General features: G+C 46.9%; 4 protein-coding genes across 4 annotated transcripts; 2 read left to right on the plus strand and 2 right to left on the minus strand.

Moving 5' to 3' along the window:
- Positions 1–902: 902 nt before the first annotated feature.
- Positions 903–1,997, minus strand: CGCA056_v002439 (uncharacterized protein; the record flags this gene model as incomplete). The annotated part of the gene is made up of 3 exons (XM_037317697.1): positions 903–1,139; positions 1,205–1,449; positions 1,529–1,997. 3 exons carry the CDS (start codon positions 1,995–1,997, stop codon positions 903–905), a joined length of 951 nt encoding a protein of 316 aa, XP_037184303.1.
- A 4,673-nt stretch (positions 1,998–6,670) lies between these two features.
- Positions 6,671–7,270, plus strand: CGCA056_v002440 (uncharacterized protein; the record flags this gene model as incomplete). The annotated part of the gene is made up of 1 exon (XM_037317698.1): positions 6,671–7,270. One exon carries the CDS (start codon positions 6,671–6,673, stop codon positions 7,268–7,270), a length of 600 nt encoding a protein of 199 aa, XP_037183503.1.
- Positions 7,271–7,970: 700 nt separating this feature from the next.
- Positions 7,971–11,088, minus strand: Klc-1 (Kinesin light chain; the record flags this gene model as incomplete). The annotated part of the gene is made up of 4 exons (XM_037317699.1): positions 7,971–9,663; positions 9,712–9,918; positions 9,971–10,049; positions 10,098–11,088. The coding sequence occupies 4 exons, from the start codon at positions 11,086–11,088 to the stop codon at positions 7,971–7,973; spliced, it is 2,970 nt and encodes a 989-aa protein (XP_037183502.1).
- A 3,391-nt stretch (positions 11,089–14,479) lies between these two features.
- Klc-2 (Kinesin light chain) lies at positions 14,480–18,811 on the plus strand (the record flags this gene model as incomplete). The annotated part of the gene is made up of 4 exons (XM_037317700.1): positions 14,480–15,470; positions 15,519–15,597; positions 15,649–15,855; positions 15,904–18,811. 4 exons carry the CDS (start codon positions 14,480–14,482, stop codon positions 18,809–18,811), a joined length of 4,185 nt encoding a protein of 1,394 aa, XP_037183505.1.
- Positions 18,812–19,260: the final 449 nt, after the last annotated feature.

The following is a 19,260-nucleotide window of genomic DNA, read 5'->3' on the forward strand; positions in this document are numbered from 1 at the left end:
TCAAAATGCTATATGCTAACTAAGATTCTTTTCTAGATCCAATCTCTGAACTGCTCTGGGATCGTGAAGGATCAACCTAGAATGCGCACGCAGACCAGACATGAGCTCTGAGGCCGCAGCAATTAGAGCCACCAACGTTATTCCAAGTTGGGTGGGTTGCGGTGTCGAGATGCCGTCAACGGCGGAGGTGGCCGTCGCAGTTGGGGAACGCTTCTTTGAGTGCCTCCAATTGTACCGAAACTGGAAGCAGACGTTGCCATTGGTCCAAAGGCCGCCGCAGGTCGCGAAATTCAACGACCCGGGCTCTCCTCTCCTGGTCAACTATCCATGGTATTAAACTGGGATGGCGTGGGCATCGATTCGGCGAGATACCTTCTGTCTCATCCTCTTTCCGTGACCCACAATCATGTTCTTCCGCGCTGAAGTGACGGTGTCGTTACTTTTCAGAAGAGAATGGCTTCGACATTGTGGATGAACGAAATCAGTCGCGGCGTGCAACGCCAGAGGAATTGCAAGAACATCCAAGGATCTTGCCTCATCGCTCACTTAACTGCATTGACGAGAAGGCGACTCTAGGGCTTGACGTTGAAGCAAATCCCATGCCGACCTCCCTTGAAGCCGTGGCGACGGTAGTTGATCCAATGGAAAAGCAGATCAGAGCCGCTGAGCAAAATCTTTGGTCCATGATTGGTAGAAGCTTGCAGGAGAGTCTCCCAACAGCAACGGCGACACCAGTGCTATCTCCAAGAGCATAAGTATGTTTGAATTAGTGGGAAAAGGTTGATGTATTCGAGCTTTGTATGCACTGGAGCCGATACAGTGGCGTTCAACAAGATGAGTAGTCGCTGGAATCAACACATTGAGAGATCGCATGCACTGTGCGTGAGAATCTCACCATACTTCTATGACAGATCCAAACATACATCCGGAATAAGGTCTGGATCCTCCCTCCACTTAGAAAGAAGCTCTTGTCTGTCTCGTCCAAACTTATGTGAATCGAATGCTTCTTCATAACGCTCCTCAACTTCGCCTGCGGCACGATAAATCTGCTCAGAGTCACGCGCCCAGTCCTGCTCACGGAACTGAGCTGGCCAGTCGTAATGTCTCAGTGCCTTGCCAATCACCTGACCAAGAATGTCCTGCCAATAAATTCTCAGTTTATAAACCCTCGGAGCTTGGGGTTAGGCGACTGCGTTGAGCTTACAGATGAAGTGCTCCAGTACTCGCCTTGACTTGAGGCCGGAACGAGTTCAAGATTGACTACGTCCTGAATCCACATCCGTAGGACAGTTGGCGCATGGTACATTGGCCAGTTTCTGTTGATCCGGGTCGTCCGGTCGTTCAACCGGGTAGTCCTGGGGAGGGCCACCCGGAACCCCTCTGGCAGGAGCTTCGAGAGACCCAGAAACGAATCTGAAGGCGTCTTAATTGATATCCCCGTCAGCTCAACTGTTCGAAAGTCTACGGAAGGCAGTACCTAGGGCCATAAATGACATAGGCTTGGGTGAAAGGAAGATAAGATACATACTATGACTTAGATCCAGGATCCAGGCAAGACCATCACTCTCATCAGGGCGGGCTAAGGCGATGTCTTGAGGCAGGAGGTAGCTGGCATCATTCAAGCTATCAGGGTGGGCAGAATACTGCGCCATATCGTGCGGATCGCGACAACCGTTCACATCATCCTCCTCCAAGTAATTTATGGCGTCGGCCTCGCGATAAATGCGCATGGGCCGGTACGACGCGTTGCGGGGGTAAGGCAGCCGCTCAAGGAGTGAGACAGCCTTCGGGGTCATCCCTTTCTCTTTCAACAAACGCTGGGTATCCAGCTGAGCGTGCCTCCCCGTGTCTTCCTGCGGGAATATAACATCCTCGCGTTTCCAAAAGTTAAGCCTCAGTAGCATGGCGTACATGTCGCACCAGAGGGAGACAAATTCGTCCTCCCGGAAGGCTGCCGCAGAGCCCACAGCAGGCTGCGTCCAGACTAGTGGTGCCATTTTGGTTGGAAGCGTCATTATGGGTGGGCTATTGCTTGTATGTGGCGTTGTTGTGGATAGTCTACGTGAGGCTATTAATGAGCAAAGAGGGGTTGAAGAAAAGTAGATTCAGGATGCCGACAACCAACAGACTTGAGATGAACGATTGGCGGACTTCAGGGCGTTAGTCAGCTGGCGCAAAGCGCAAAACATCTCTCAGCTGGATACCAAGCCCGTTATCTTCAGCCTGGGCTTAGAATGCCAAGCATTGCTCTCGCGATATAAGACCAGACGGCGTCAGAGTGCAGGAACTTGGATAATTCAGAGATAGTCCAAGGGTTTTGTGTCTAGTTTCGGATTCCGAATTACGAAGGGGTGGACGCAGGCTGGCATCATATAGGCTCGTAGCATATGCTCCTCGGAGCAGCGTCTCTGTAAGTGCAATTGGATTGATAAACTATTTAACCTAAGTAGTTAAAGTGAGGCTATCTCTATCCCTTAAATAGTTAATTCAACCCCCTCTAATTAAATTAATTAACTTAATATCTTATAATCTAGCTAATAAAAAGCTATAGAGTAGTTAGGGCTTTATTTATTTAGGTATACTTAGCTATTAAAATATACTATTATTACTAACTTCTTAATTACTATATGTCCTAATAAAGCTTTTTAGAATACTTTTACAATACTAGTTAGTAGTTAACTTTTTTTAAAATCTCTAAAAGGATAGAAGTAATTATAGTAAATTAAATAATATAAATATTATTAAGATTAGATACTATTTATAAAAGATATTTAGTATTTTATTTTATATTTATTATTTATATGTATTATTATTTTTATTACTTTTAAACTGAAGATATCTATTATTATTATTATTTTACTATTAACTGCTAATATATATACTATTTTAGGCGTTTTATATTTTCAAATTTTTTATAGATTATAAATGCTTTTATTACTGCTATTTCTCTAAATTTTATAATTAATAACTTTATATAGATTATTGAGTTTATAGTTCTAACACAGCCTCCCCGCAAAAAGACTACAGCAAAATTCACCCTATATGCAGGCATAATTCTAGAAACACTATATAGGCACTTTAACCTATACCCTCTACTAATTAAGGAAAACAGTATAGAAACCCTATACGTTCCTACTAGCAGGTAAACCTTCTGAACATCACTGCATAAAGTCGAACGCGCGCCCTGGCTGAATAAACCAGCGGAATAGCAACAGCGCCAGCTACACAGCGTGAGGCTAGCAGCAGCGGCGCCGCACATAGCGGGGCCGATTATATTAACGCTAAATAGGTCACTGAGGCTCTTATAGCCTGGCAACGCCACCACATAAAAGATAACTCCTTAACTAAAGGGGTCGTCAGAAGAGGTTCTCACACCTAGAAGCATAGTGCGGCTGAAGTTAGGAGAGTTATAGTCATATGACTGAAGGCTTTATGTATTGTCAGGAGGCGTAGAGTTAGGAGGTCTGTCGCTCTAAGCAGGTAAAAATCATATTGAACAGCTAGAGGCCTTATATAGATTATTATAAGTAATAAGAGGTATATATTTAAAATATAACTATTATAAAAGTGAAGGTAGGATTAATTTAGTTAGATTTAAGATTATAATACCTTTTTTATTAAGACTATTTAAGGCTATACTAAGAGGTTTTTTTAAAGTTATAATGAGTATAACTTAAAAGGTAGCTTAAGGGTTTTTAGTATTACTGCTATATCTATTCTTATAGAGTATTTATTTTAGTATAGTTATTTTAGTTTTCTCTTTATATTAATTATATTTTAATAATACTAAAATATTTATAATATATATAAAATCTCTCTCTATTTAGATAAAAACTCTAATAATATTACTTCTCTATTATTAGTATATATATTAACCTCTCTATTACTAAAGAGGTTTTAGTTTAGTAATTTAAATATCTTAAAAACTAAAACAATAACTCTATGCGATCTCTATATAATTACTATTATCTCTATTAATCTCTTTTGTTTTATTTTAAAAGTACCCATTTTTAGTAAATACTATAGTATTATAGTATAAAGATTACTAATAAGATATTATAGAAGTGTGTATCTATTTATAACTATTTAGATAATATCTATTAGTATAAAAATAAGCTATTAATAGTAGAACTTTATTTAGTAGTTTTAAAAATCTATTTATTATTTAATCTATAGTTATCTCTAAATATTTATATTTTTATAGCTATTATTTATTATTTTATTAATAATTATAAAGCTGCATAATTTTATGTTTTTAGCTTTCTATTAATATTATAGTAATTATAGTAGTGTTATCTTTTTAGAGACTTTTATTAATATAGTTAATTAGTAATAAATTTAAGATTAAATTAAAGTAGTAGTTTCTAATAATGTTATAACTAATAATAGCTATTTCTAGGCTTTTTATTAGAATTTTAACTTAGAGATAATAGAGATAAATATAAAAGCTTAGTATATATAGTATTATAGCTATATCTTTAATCTTATAGTTTAAGTATTCCTCTTTAGCGTTAATAAGGGGACTTTGAAAATTAAGTTAGATTGCTATTAGTTAATAGACTAGTATAAAGAGAATCTTAAGCTTTAATAGAAGATTAGCTTTATTAGCTAGCTTTATAATATTATTAAGTTTATTTAGTTATTACTATAACGTTATAAATAGTATTAAAAAGCTGTAGTAGATATTAATAGAGATTCTAAGGATTTCTAGATCTTCTGAAAGTCATACTAAGAGGCTTTTTTTATTTTAAATAATAGTACTTAATAGAATAATATATATTTTATAATCTAGAGAGCTATAGAGAAGAAGATAGAGATCTAAAGCTTTATATTATTAAATAATAATAATATAGATGTTAAATAATATATTTTAGAAGTAGATCTTCTCTTTTTAAATAACTAGAAGGTATTAGTTAAGATAAATACAATTTTAAAGCTTTTTTATTATTAGATAAAAAGATACAAGAGATAAGTTGTTAGTAATAGTTATAATTAATTTTAAGAGGTTATAATAAGTATAGAATATCTTTTTTCTTATTTATTAAACTAGAAAATATATCATAAAGTTATAATCTCTTTATTTACTAATAATAATCTTAAGGATTATTTATAGTAGTTATAACTATATTTAAGTTAGAGTTATTACTACTAATTTTATATATAAGCTTTTTTTATTTATATTCATAAAGATTAAATATTATTAGTTTATAATTAGCTTTATAATTTAATTTACTTAATAAGAGATAATAGGTTCTTTTCTATAGTAGTATTAAATAGGCTTAATAGAAGTTATAGAAGTATTATAAGTTAATAAGAGATTTATTATCTTTTTCTACAGTAATTATTTTATTTTTATTATTTAGTATATTATATTTGTATAATACTTAGTAAAAGAATTACTACAAAGAGTAAGTTGATAATACTTTAAATAGCTTTGTCACGGGCTAGAGCCTGGATTGATATCTCCGGCTTCGCTGGAGCAGTTACTGAGATCTGGCTCCGTTGGACCCACTATTCTGCCGCAGTACGCCGCCTAACCCAGCCTGCTTCACCGCTGTTAGGTGCCTACCCTTGTAAAGTCCTTTCTTCCTTCTTCAGCTTAGAACAGTTAATTGACGGCACCTCTATGTTGAATAAGCCTAGGGGCTAGCTCCTTACACTTTATAAATTATTTTAATAAGTAGTATTATAAATAACAGCTAGAGGATATACTAGCTAAGTTAGAAGTAATACTAATAAAATATCTTATTAATCTTAAAGTTTAAAGTAATAATAATATTTGCTTTTAATAATAAGTTAATAGCTAGCGCTACTAAGTATTGTTTTAGGTTAATAAGCTTAATATCTTTTTCTAGAGGCTTCTAGAGGTTATTAATAACTTTACTATATAGTAGCTATAGTAATTAGAGATATTCTTAATACTCTATTAGCTTACTATTAATATTTTTGCTATATTAGCGATATCTACTAATTATAAAAAGGTTTTTAGTTGAGCTAAATTAACTTTTACTTTATAGAGGTTTGTAATAAGTTATACTATATATAAGTTCTAAATAGTATTCTTTATTTACCCTTAAGTAATTACTTAAGTATATAGGTAATTATAATTAGTTAGTAATACTAACTAATTATTAAACGTTCTTTTTTGTACTCTACTAATTATTTTTTATTTTATTATTATATAATTTATACTATAGTTCTTTTTTTCTAAATAAGTCCTTATTATTCTTATAATCTTATAGTATAAATATCCTATTCTAGCTGCCTAACGCTTAAATAGGTCGTCTAGCTGTTATCCTTATTTGTAGGTTATAACACTATACTGTTTATATTGAAATCATACAGTAAAAGGCGTATTGGGTTTCACCAAAATCGTTACTTAACATCTTTAGTAGTGGTGGTGTGGAGCCGTGGGTCACTTGGCTTGGCAGATTATACTTGTAGTGAGCAGGTACTCAGGGAGCAGTCGCTAACAGAGCCAAAACTGAACAGAACCTGAACTAGACAGAGCCAGAATTGAACGCAGCCAAAATTGGCTTACCAGTAAGCTGTCATGGACCCAGCCCGTCTAAAAACTGCCGGGTGCCCATGTTTGCTCCGCTGGCTGTCGTCCCATCGTTCTCCCTTCTTATTCCTGAGTCGAGACGACGCTCTGGCATCAGATATTGTTATGGCGCCGCAACTCGATGCCGCACAGCGTTCCCTGATCAAGACTTTACTAGCGCAAGGATTCGAGAATCAGCTTATTGCTTCAAAAGCTTCATGCTCTAAACATACCGTTCAGAAGATGCGTCTCGAAAGACCAGATTCTGAGATGCCCACCCGAAAACCAGCTCGTGTCGGCCGTCGCAGCCGCATGACAACACGTATGCAGAAGGCCCTTTGTGATAGACTAATCAAACAGCCGTATATGTACCGGTGCGAGATGGCGGACTTCCTTTATCGCCACTTTGCGACGAGATTATCGGAGCGATCCATCGGTCGGACCTTGCGATCAATCGGGTGGACGAGAAAGACTATCCGCCGCATCGCACAACAGCGGGATGACGACCTTCGAGACCACTACCTACACCGCATATCGCAGTATCAGTCTTATCAGCTTGTCTTTGTTGACGAGTCTGGCTGTGACAGGCGGGCGGGATACCGGCGTTGGCGGTGGTCTCCAAAAGGGTCTTCCCCAGTAGAGACGACGAAGTTTGGTCGAGGGAAACGATGGCATATCCTTCCAGCATACGCACAAGATGGCATCGTGCTGAGGCGAGTACAGTAAAAGGCGTAATGGGTTTCGCGGGATTGCCTACATAACATGTTTAGTGGTGGTGGTGTGGAGCCATAGCTCATGTGGCTTAGCAGCTGACGCCCGTAGCGAGCAAGTACTCACAGCGCAGGTGTTAACAGAGGCAGAATCCGAGCGAGCCAGAAATGGACACAGCCAGAACTGGACACAGCCAGAAATGGACACAGCCAGAAATGGACACAGCCAGAAATGGACACAGCCAGGAATAGGCAGGAAATGGAACGAGGCCAGAAGAACGCAGCCAGAACTGGTTTACCAGTAAGATGTTAGGGAACGAGCTAGTCGAACAGCTGTTGGTCCGCCCTTCCCCGGCCTGAACCTCGTCCCATCTTTCTCTCTTCCACTCAACCAAAAATGGCGTTGTAACGACCGCAGTTCCGCAATCACCGCGTCTTGACGTAGTTTTCCATGCCCAGTATATGACGGTATAATAAGCTTAACCTAATAGTTTATGAAGGTGTTATAGTATAGATTGGCGGGCTGTCAACACTATGAGGACGATTTCGACAACGATAAGTTCCAGTAACCAGCTATGTAGAAGAAGTCGCATCCCTGCTCGATAGACGCAGGATGATGAATTGCGATAGCAAAAGTTATGATCTGTCTACAGAGCACTAGCGCCGTATTCATAACATCTCTCTAACTATTCAGAAGCATCTATTCTCTAGGGGTATTATAGAAACTTATGACTAGTTTCCCTGAACTCTAGTTCCCAGTTCGACAGGGCTGATACGGCAAATATAGTATCTGGGTGATCCATACCAAGAACGTTCCCTCTGAGGCGAACACAATGCTGCAGAAGCTGAATCGCATCTTTCCACCGATTCTGAGATTTCCAAGTATCAGCCAGGTTGTACATGCTCGTCAGCGTGTCGGGATGCTCCTCTCCAAGCACCCTCTTCCTCGTCTCCATCACCCGCACCTCCAGCTCCTCGGCCTCCTTCCATCGGCCTTGGTTCCAAAACGTCAACGCCAGGTTGCCCATGCTTATCAGCGTTGAGGGATGCTCCTCTCCAAGCACCCTCTTCCTCATCTCCATCACCCTCACCTCCAGCTCCTCGGCCTCCTTCCATCGGCCTTGGTTGCTGTACGTCGACGCCAGGTTGGCCATGCTCGTCAGCGTCAAGGGATCCTCCTCTCCTAGTCTTTCCGTCCTGATCCTAATAGCGTCTTGTACTAAAACCTCTGCCCTAGAATAGTTGCCAAGCATCACCAAGTACCACGACACATTCGTTAGTAACTTGCTCCATTCCAGGCGGTTGCGTTCTTCTGACGGCGGTTTGTCCAATAAAGGCTGCATATGGGGCATCAGCGTTTGACACTGCTGCCACGTTTCAAATACGCCTGATGGAAAGTGTCGTGAGGCTGATTGAAGAAAGAGCGTCTTCCATTGGTCAGCAGAACCAAATTTTGAGATCCAAAGTTTGGTGCAAAATTGCACTAGCGAGTGCATCTCTAAGACACCCGGCGTTGCTGTCATGGTAACGAGTGAGTAGCCCCGGAGCACGTCCAGGTCATCCTCGAAGTCGACACCGCTGGTTTCCCCATGCCTATCATTGGCCTCTTTAGAATCTGTGTTGCCGCTGTTATAGTTGTGCAACATATACTCTGGGATATTTTGTGCTTGGAAAAAGCTCATCAGTGAAAGAAGGTTCGCCGCCCGCGGCTGCTCCCGTTTGATTTGTTCAAACGTTAACTGCCACGTCACTACAACGGAATTGGACACGCCTGCGTAACGTCGATTGTCTCCTGTATTGAGGCGAAGCAGTAAGTCTTTTCGGTTTTCGCTGTTGCGGAATTCCTCCAAATACGACTCAACGGTCACCCGAGGACTTCGTGTGTATATGTACGCGGCTGCTTGGTTGATGGCGAGCGGAACATAGTCGAGGGTGTCGATCAGGCGCAACACAGCAGCCTCGTTATCATCTCGGCCACTTTTCTTTTGAAAGAGTTGTAGTGCCTGTGCTTCCTCCATTGTTGGGACCCTGAAAATCATCTTGACGTTACCAGTCAACTCGTCCGCGGCGTCCCAGCTGCGCGACGTGATCAGGATCTTGCCGTTTTCTCTCTTAGGTAGATACGATAGATACGTTTCATCAGTATTCTTGGAGATTAGCATCTTGACATCATCTGCATTGTCGACAATCATCAGCCACGGGCTTACATCCTCTCTTTGTAGCCAGTCGCGGACCAGTAGTAGGACATTGGCGTCAGAGTCGTGGCGACGGGGCAGCGCTAGCACTTCTGCTATAGAGCGATAGGACTCTTCGAATGTCGCCTTCGTGCTTCCGTGGACCCAGAAGACGCTGGTTTTGGGTGAGGTAGCGTGGAGGTGGTGAGCGAATTGGATGGCCATCTGGGATTTGCTGTCGCCTTGTTAGTAGAGACCTTTTAATGCAGCTGTTACAACGTACCCAAATCCGCCCATGCCCACAAGAGCGAAGCGGCTTTCAGGCCCAGCATATTGCTTTTCAATCCATGTCCAGATGTCGGACCGGCTCACGAAATGGGGATCGGAAGGAAACGGTACAACGAAATGAGGATTGCGGGCAATAGAAAGGTCTTCAACTTTGCTGAGCTTGAGATCTTGTATACCTTGTTGAAGGTCGACATAGAAAACCCTGAAAAACTCAGAATGGAGTTTGTTTAGGTAGGTGGGCAGCTTGCTCGTACCTTTGCTCAGAATGCACTGTCTCAACTGCCATCTTTGTCTCATTTGTCGTCTGGTTCAACCGCTGTACATCTTTATGAACTATTCTATATTAGACGGTACTAGGTAAATTGCGTGTAGAATACTAACTAGAACCAAGTACTTCGCTAATTGGCTTCTCAGCTTCGACACTGGTTGGCGCAATCTGAAGTAGAAGATCCTTCGCGTATGCTGCAGCCGTCATAGCCGCGAAGCCTTGCCACTCCTTGTTTTTGTGCGAGTCAGAGTAATCGCATATACCGCGGATAACCAAGCACGGGAAGTGGTTCATCAGGCCGGCTGCTTCCATCTCAAAGCATAAGACGCCCTTTTCCGCCGAAAGTTTGTCTCGTATCTTGGCATTCTTCATCACCTGGTTTGCGGAAGCAATTAGTCCATAATGGATAGTAGGGCTGTCTTCGTGTTCACCCCGTTCGTCTCGAGAAATGATATTGGCGGTGTTTGCGGGGCATGTCTGAGAGCAAGGTGCAGAAGACTCGAGCGGGTGGGCGAAGTCTGGTGTGTAGAGCCGATCGGCACTTGCAGGCGGGCGTGAGTGTGTTTTCTGAAGTCGTTTCCATGGAGTCAAGGCCTTTTCGACCTTGGAGTCGAGTTCAGGGCCCTGCATCATATACTCGGTCTCGAGTGCGGCAACGGCGTTTAGCAAGGCTGGTGGCGGTTGGTTTAAGCTCCCGGTTTCAACGAAGGCCTGATTCTGCATCATCTTGCCGTAGTCATACTGAATGACGCCGCCTTTTCCACCATCACGACTTCCGACAACCACATCGCCGAGGCGTACGTCGTGTTGTTTGCTTGGGGCGCCGCCTCCAACACCAACCATCAATCCAATACGGATATTAGGGAAGCTGTGGACCATGTCTCTCGCCACGGTAGCGGCAGCAGCAATACCATACTCTCTCTTAGGCATAACAGCAATGACAATGTTGTGCTTTCCAATCGTTCCGAGAGTGTAACTGTTGTTGTCATTCCGTGAGACCGCTTCAGGGGTGGCATGTTTTTCATCGAGAAAGGTGCGGGCGGCAGCCAACTCGGTGGGAATAGCGCATATCCAGCCGACAGTGTAGGATTGGAGATTAGGCATGTTCGGTAGAAGACACGCGGCTGCTCGTAAAAAGAGAGTCGATTGAGATGGGGAGAGAAAGGCGATGGAGCATGGCGGGTGTCCTCGTCTATTTGTTGGACCCAAGATCAGGCTGGCAGCAGTCAGCTAGATCGGAGCGGGGTGCACGGGGGCTGCTCTACCGATTGATTGGCGAAGAGCATGCTGACCATGCCTCTTGGATGAAGCGCGAGAACCAATTGAGACATGCCATGATATGTATGTCTGCAGCGGTGCAGCAACGCCTTGTTGGTGCAGGGCATGGCGATGTTGTTATTGGCGCGCGGTGGTGCCAAGTGGAAGAGGAAGCGGAACGCCTGCCACTCACAATTGAGCGGAAGCGGGGTTGGTGTTGGATGGATTGGCGCGTCATCCACTCCCAAGACTGAGATCAGGCTGTCAGCCCGTCGTCGTGCGATGCAGCGGATCGTCTTTCTCGAGGCGCGTTTTCTGAACGGCGCGTAGGGAGCATAAGGGAGGCAATCAGCCCGTTGTCGAACCCTTGCGTCGTAGAATCGTGAACGGGGACCGCTCTGCGGCATCCAGTTGCGGCGCCATGGTGACAGCTGATACCGAACCGGCGCCATCTTCAATTGAGGAGAGAGAAGGAAGAGCGATGGGACTCAAGCCTGGCAGAGGAGATGGGCGTCCAGCGATTCTTGGTCAGGCAGGGACCCTGCAGTCAACAAGTAAGCCGTGTCTGGCTGTAATCATTATTTGCTGCGTCCAATTCTGGCTGTGCCCATTTCTGGCTCTGTTAACGCGTGCGCTGTGAGTACTTGCCGGCTACGAGGGTGAGCTGCTAAGCCACACAAGCTACGGCCCCACACCACTACTAAACATGTTGTGTATGAAATTCCGCGAAACCCATTACGCCTTTTACTGTATACCAAGGATCAACAGACAGTGATTTGTTTGAGGACTTTATAGCTCAGCTGCTGCATCACTGCGGTAGGTATCCAGAGCCGAAATCCGTCATCGTTATGGACAACGCTTCGTAGCATCATTCAGAGAAGCTCGTGCAAATGTGTCGAGATGCAGGGGTAATACTGGAATTCCTTTCACCGTACTCGCCCGACTTCAACCCCATCGAGGAGCATTTCGGAGTCCTCAAAAGGTTCATCAAGAAAAAGTGGCATGAGAATGAAGACTTCATTGCCAGAGAGTTTAAGATGTTTCTAGAGTGGTGCGTCGACGTGGTGGGTGACGACGCCGGCGTTGCTGAGCGTCACTTTCATCATGCGGGGATATCTATCACGCATCCACCTGAACAAATTCATGTATAACAGTTAAAAAGAGGCCAAACCCAGGGAATCTCTCCTACTTTAAGGCTACTTCGTTTCCTGTCGGAACTTGTTGATGTTGCTCACGAACTGCAGTGCAATGCCCGGCTTCACTCCGCCCTTCACCATCAAATCAGCAGCCACCTTTGGGTGCTTCAGAATCGAGTTCAGTTCAAGAAACTGATCCATCGCGAACTGATTCGCGGCCTGCAGAGCTTCTCTCCACTTGTCGCTCTTGACTTGTTGCAGAGACCAGTTGCAATACTCCTCGAGTCTGTCCATCCTGTCACCCTCAACCTCCCCAGAGTTTTCAACGAAACTCGTCTCGCCCGTATCGCGAAGCCGGCCGTTAGACGACGCATGGGCTTTACAGCCACGACAGTCAACGGAGTCCTCTGCCTTCCGCTTGCGGCTATCGTTCAGTATGTCCCCAAGGATTTTGGATGGAATCTCGATGTCGATGTCAGCCTCCTCCTCTTTCTCCCCTTCCTTCATACCCCCTTTGATGTGGTGGAAAATCTCTTCCAAGTGCCTCGGCAGCAACCTATGGTGGTTTCCTCGTTCGTCAAGCCAGCAGTGCGGTCCCTGCTTGCAGTATTTGCCTCGGCAGCGATGATGCTTGTACACTCGGGTCCAAAGACCGGCATCGGCAGCTCTCTGTAGCTTTTGAGCCTCAGTAGCGCTCTGCCCTTTCTTCTTGCCCTTGGTCGCCGTAGGGTCGCTCGTGACTTCCTTGTAAACAAACTCAATGCCAAAGGTAATCTTCCTCCTCTTGCTGAACAAGGCGCCAAGGCCTTCCACATGGCTGTCGAGCATATCCCAATCAATCTCAAGGCCCGTGAATCGTTTTTTCAGGCCGCGCTGACGGCTTCGCTCGATGGATATGTCGACAATCGTTTCTTCACACCTGTACGTATCTCCTGGGAACTTATTCTCATCTTTCAACAGCGTTGCAAGCCGTGGCTCAAAGTCGATCGTCCAGAAATCGCTTGGGGCCAGGACTAGATCGAGGTCTGTATCTGAACAAGCTTGCCTTGCTCGGATCTTCTCACGTTGGGAGACCTTCCACCGAAAATCGTAGTGAATGCACTTAGGGTTGTTTTTATCGTACTATTTGGTGCTGTTCCAATCACTCAGTCGGAGAAGAGGTAGCGCACGATCACCACTTGGCTGATCGGTCGGTTCGGGAACGGAGCCGGCACGTTCGGGGGTCAAGCTGGGTTCAGCGGTCGGTCCATCTCTGGGACTGTCGGATGTCGGAAATTCGGGGGTCTCATAACTGATAGCACAGTCCTCGTCGAGCCAGTCAAAAGTCAAGCCTTCCATGATGGCGTGCCTTGTGAATGGATTGAGCTAGGTTGAGGCGGGATGGTTGCTACATTGCATCGTCGCTCGCCGGTGGCTGCGGGGGAAAACACGTGGCCCCTTCTGAAAAGTCTCCATGGGTTTCCACGGGTTTCTGCGGGTCGCCATGCTTGTTGATGGGAGCCTGGTCACCAAGACCATCCGACACGCCACCTTTAACCATACCCTTGTACGCTCCGCTCTGTCAAAACAAGGTTACTCTGATCGTCAGAAAACCGATGGGATGAACGAGACGGCCCAGTGAAGCACTATGGAGATGATGCCGACGCACAGGGCAAAAGCTGACCTTGCCTCTAATCCGTCTTTCCAGCATCGCCATTCTCGAGGGGCAGGCCGCTTTGAATCCACTTCTGCCCCTACACTACGTATAATCGCCCTTGACTCACCAATCAACAACCTCGTCATGCCCTGCGCCGACATGCACCGCCGTAAGCCTACATATCAAAGGGGCGCCCCGGTTGGTTCTCATGATTTATTCGAGAGTCACTGACCAAGCGACCGTAAGCTCTTCACCAATCCCCTGGCCCAACCCGCTGCATGCCCCAAATCCCTCGGTCGCATCCGGGTGTGACCAGCGCCAGCCTGATCTTATGTCCAGCGAATAAAATGAGGACACCCGCCATGCCTGTCTGTCCGATTTACCTTGACGCCTCATCTTTCATGTCTCCATTACCTTTCTCACCTAAGAATCCGCGTATTTTCAATTAGGTGAACAAGATCCAGCCATGTCTGATCCCCATGCCTACACTGTTGGCTGGATCTGTGCCCTTCCCACAGAGTTGGCCGCTGCCCGCACCTTTCTTGATGAACAACATCCCGCCCCTAAAGCGGTTCAACGGAATGATTGCAACACTTATACTCTCGGGACAATGGGGAAGCATAACGTTGTCATTGCAGTTATGCCCAAGAGGGAGTACGGAATCGCAGCTGCCGCTACAGTGGCGAAAGACCTGGTCCACAGCTTTCCCAACGTCCGCATCGGATTGATGGTCGGTGTTGGAGGTGGCGCGCCAAGTCAACAAAACGATATACGCCTCGGTGACATAGTTATTGGAAGTCGCGATGCTGGAAAAGGCGGCGTCGTACAGTACGACTATGGCAAAATGATGCAAAATCAAGGGTTCGTTGAAACCGGGAGCTTGAACCAACCGCCACCAGCCCTATTGAACGCAGTTTCCGGACTCGAGACCGAGTACATGATGCAGGGGCCTGAACTCGAGTCCAAGGTGCAAAAGGCCTTGATTCCATGGAAACGACTCCAAAAGACACACTCACGCCCGGATGCAAGTACCGATCAGCTCTACAAATCCGATTTCATCCACCCACTCAACTCTGATGCAGCTTGCTCCCAAGCATGTGAAGCCAACACCGCCAATGTAGTGTCTCGACACAAGCGGAGCGAAGATGAAGACAACCCTGCCATTCACTACGGACTCATTGCTTCTGCAAACCAGGTGATGAAGAATGCCGAGATACGAGACCAACTTTCGGTGGAAAAGGGCGTCCTCTGCTTTGAGATGGAAGCCGCCGGCTTGATGAACCACTTTCCGTGCCTGGTCATCCGGGGAATATGCGACTACTCCGACTCGCATAAGAACAAGGAGTGGCAAGGCTTCGCGGCCATGGTGGCGGCGGCGTACGCAAAAGATCTTTTACTCCATATTCCGCTAAACAGTGTCGAGGTAGAGAAGCCTATCCGCGAAGTTCTTAATACCAGTTAGTATTGCACATATAGTTCATCTAATACCATCTAATATTTATTAGTTCAGGAAGGTCTGCACGGCTTGAAGCAGACGGCGGATGAAACGAAAATAGCAGTCGAGACTATGCACTCTGACCACACGTGCGAGCAAATCCTCTCCTGCACAATAGAGCCACAGCCTGACTTCTTTAGGATCCTTCTTTTCGGCCTACAACAAGGTGTACAGGATCTCAAGTTCGGCAAAGCCGAGGATCTGTCCATTGCCCGCAATCCTCATTTTGTCGTACCGTTCCCTCCCGACCCCAATTTCGTGAATAGGCCCGATATCTGGGCATGGACCGAAACGCGATACGCTGAATCTGAGAGGCGCTTTGCTCTCGTGGGTCTTGGCGGGTTTGGGTATATCGCACCAGGTGCTATTCGAGGTCTGTACTGACAAAACCATAGCAAGTCCCAGGTAGCCGTCCAATTCGCTCATCAAGTCCGCGTCACCTCCCCCAACACCAGCATTTTCTGGGTCAACGCCAGCACGAAAGCGACATTCGAAGACTCATACCGTTCCATCGCAGAAGTCCTAGCGCTCCCCCGTCGCCACGACCCTGGGGTCAATGTCTTAGCGCTGCTCCGTGACTGGCTGCAGAAGGAGAACGTGAGCCCGTGGCTGATGATTGTCGACAATGCCGACGATATCGAGATGTTATTCTCCAAGATTAATAGTCAAACGGATGCGTCGATACCGATAGCATCGTATATCCCGAAGACGGATAATGGCAAGATCCTGGTAACATCGCGCAGCTGGGACGCCGCAGAGAAGCTAACGGGTAACGGCAAGATGATTTTCAGAGTCCCAACAATGGAGGAAGCGCAGGCCTTTCAGCTTCTCCAAAATAAACTTGACCAAGATGTCGACGAGGTCGCCGCCTTGCGCCTGGTCCACACCCTGGGTTGCATCCCGCTCGCCGTCAACCAAGCAGCGGCGTACATCCATAAAAGAAGCCGGGCGACCATCCAATCATACTTGGACGAACTCCAAAAGAGTGAAAAGCGGAAGGGCACTCTGCTGCGTAGTGACACAGGGGATATCCGGCGATACGACGGTGTATCGAACTCCGTCGTTCTGACGTGGCAGTTGACGTTTGAGCAGATCAAACGGGAGCAGCCCCGGGCGGCTAAACTTCTGTCGCTGATGAGCTACTTCCACGCACAAAACATTCCCGAGTATATGCTACGCACCTATAACAGTGGCTTAGTAGGTGATAACGAGAGCGACGACGACGACAACGACAACGACAACGACGACAACGACGACGGTGACTTGGAGGACGACTTGGATGTGCTCCAGGGCTACTCCCTCATCACAAAGACAGTCACATCAGGGTTCTGTGAGATGCACTCGCTGGTACAATTTTGTACACAGGTCTGGATTTCGGAATTTGGTTGCCCAAAGCGATGGAAGAGACTCTTCCTCCGGTCCGCCTCACATCACTTTCCATCGGGTGTCTACGAAACGTGGGAGAAGTGTCAAGCTTTAATGCCCCATGTGGAGCAACTACTGAACGAAGAGCCGGCAGAAGAAAGCGACCGGTTAGAATGGAGCGAGTTAGTGACGAACATTTCACGCTACTTACTCATGCTAGGCGACTATTACAGGGCCGAGACTGCTGTACTTCAGGCTGTTAGAATTCGAACAGAAAGTCTAGCTCAGGGGCATCCCTCTACGCTAACGAGCATGGCCAACCTGGCGTCGACGTTTTGGAACCAGGGCCGGTGGGAGGAGGCCGAGCAGCTAGAGGTTCAAGTGATGGAGACGAGCAAGACGAAGCTCGGGGCTGATCATCCCGACACGCTGACGAGCATGGCCAACCTGGCGTCGACGTACAGGAACCAGGGCCGGTGGGAGGAGGCCGAGAAGCTAGAGGTTCAAGTGATGGAGACGAGGAAGACGAAGCTCGGGGCCGATCATCCCGACACGCTGACGAGCATGGCCAACCTGGCGTCGACGTTTTGGAACCAGGGCCGGTGGGAGGAGGCCGAGAAGCTAGAGGTTCAAGTGATGGAGACGAGGAAGACGAAGCTCGGGGCCGATCATCCCGACACGCTGACGAGCATGGCCAACCTGGCGTCGACGTTTTGGAACCAGGGCCGATGGGAGGAGGCCGAGAAGCTAGACGTTCAAGTGATGGAGACGAGGAAGACGAAGCTCGGGGCCGATCATCCCTCCACGCTGACGAGCATGGCCAACCTGGCGTCGACGTACAGGAACCAGGGCCGGTGGGAGGAGGCCGAGAAGCTAGACGTTCAAGTGATGGAGACGAGCAAGACGAAGCTCGGGGCCGATCATCCCTCCACGCTGACGAGCATGGCCAACCTGGCGTCGACGTACAGGAACCAGGGCCGGTGGGAGGAGGCCGAGAAGCTAGACGTTCAAGTGATGGAGACGAGGAAGACGAAGCTCGGGGCCGATCATCCCTCCACGCTGACGAGCATGGCCAACCTAGCGTCGACGTACAGGAACCAGGGCCGGTGGGAGGAGGCCGAGAAGCTAGAGGTTCAAGTGATGGAGACGAGGAAGACGAAGCTCGGGGCCGATCATCCCTCCACGCTGACGAGCATGGCCAACCTGGCGTCGACGTTTTGGAACCAGGGCCGGTGGGAGGAGGCCGAGAAGCTAGACGTTCAAGTGATGGAGACGAGGAAGACGAAGCTCGGGGCCGATCATCCCTCCACGCTGACGAGCATGGCCAACCTAGCGTCGACGTACAGGAACCAGGGCCGGTGGGAGGAGGCCGAGAAGCTAGAGGTTCAAGTGATGGAGACGAGCAAGACGAAGCTCGGGGCTGATCATCCCGACACGCTGACGAGCATGGCCAACCTAGCGTCGACGTACAGGAACCAGGGCCGGTGGGAGGAGGCCGAGAAGCTAGAGGTTCAAGTGATGGAGACGAGGAAGACGAAGCTCGGGGCCGATCATCCCTCCACGCTGACGAGCATGGCCAACCTGGCGTCGACGTTTTGGAACCAGGGCCGGTGGGAGGAGGCCGAGAAGCTAGACGTTCAAGTGATGGAGACGAGGAAGACGAAGCTCGGGGCCGATCATCCCGACACGCTGACGAGCATGGCCAACCTAGCTCATACGTGGAAAAGCCAGGGCCGGCGGGTCGACGCAATCCAGTTGATGCGCGACTGCCTTGGGCTCCAGCAACGCCGTCTTGGAGTCAATCATCCCAACACCAGGTCCTCCTTTTCGAGTCTTGAGGAGTGGGAAAAGGTTCCAGTTGCGAAGAAGCGAATCATCTTCAAGGTTCCGAAGCGGAAGAAGCGAATAAGCTTTGAGCACGATTTATGTAGACGATGAGAGCTTAGCTGGAACGTTGACAAGTGAAACCTCGAATACTGTAAGCCAACTGGGCTGACCGATCTGCAAATCCCACGATAATAACCAAAACGTGAAAGAAGAGGCGGTCGGAACGATAGAAAGCACAAATGGGTGCAAGACACCGTTTGGTCAAGGCGGACCCTAAATGGATTATCAGTGGGGCAGAGTGGATAGCGGCCAATTCTGACTCTGTTAGCGGTTGTCCCATGAGTACCTGCTCACTACAAGCGTAATCTGCCAAGCCAAGTGACCCACAGCTCCACACCACCACTACTAAAGATGTTAAGTAACGATTTTGGTGAAACCCAATACGCCTTTTACTGTACCCACTACTTTCTTGCTATTCGCCTTAATAGCAGCCGCTATAACTTTATACTGCAACAGTAGCACTGAGGGCAACAGAGATTATAAGAATAATAAGCTGCATA

The sequence above is a fragment of the Colletotrichum aenigma genome, assembly GCF_013390185.1.
Source record: "Colletotrichum aenigma strain Cg56 chromosome Unknown KSG_Cg56_contig02, whole genome shotgun sequence".
Lineage (NCBI taxonomy): Eukaryota > Fungi > Ascomycota > Sordariomycetes > Glomerellales > Glomerellaceae > Colletotrichum > Colletotrichum aenigma.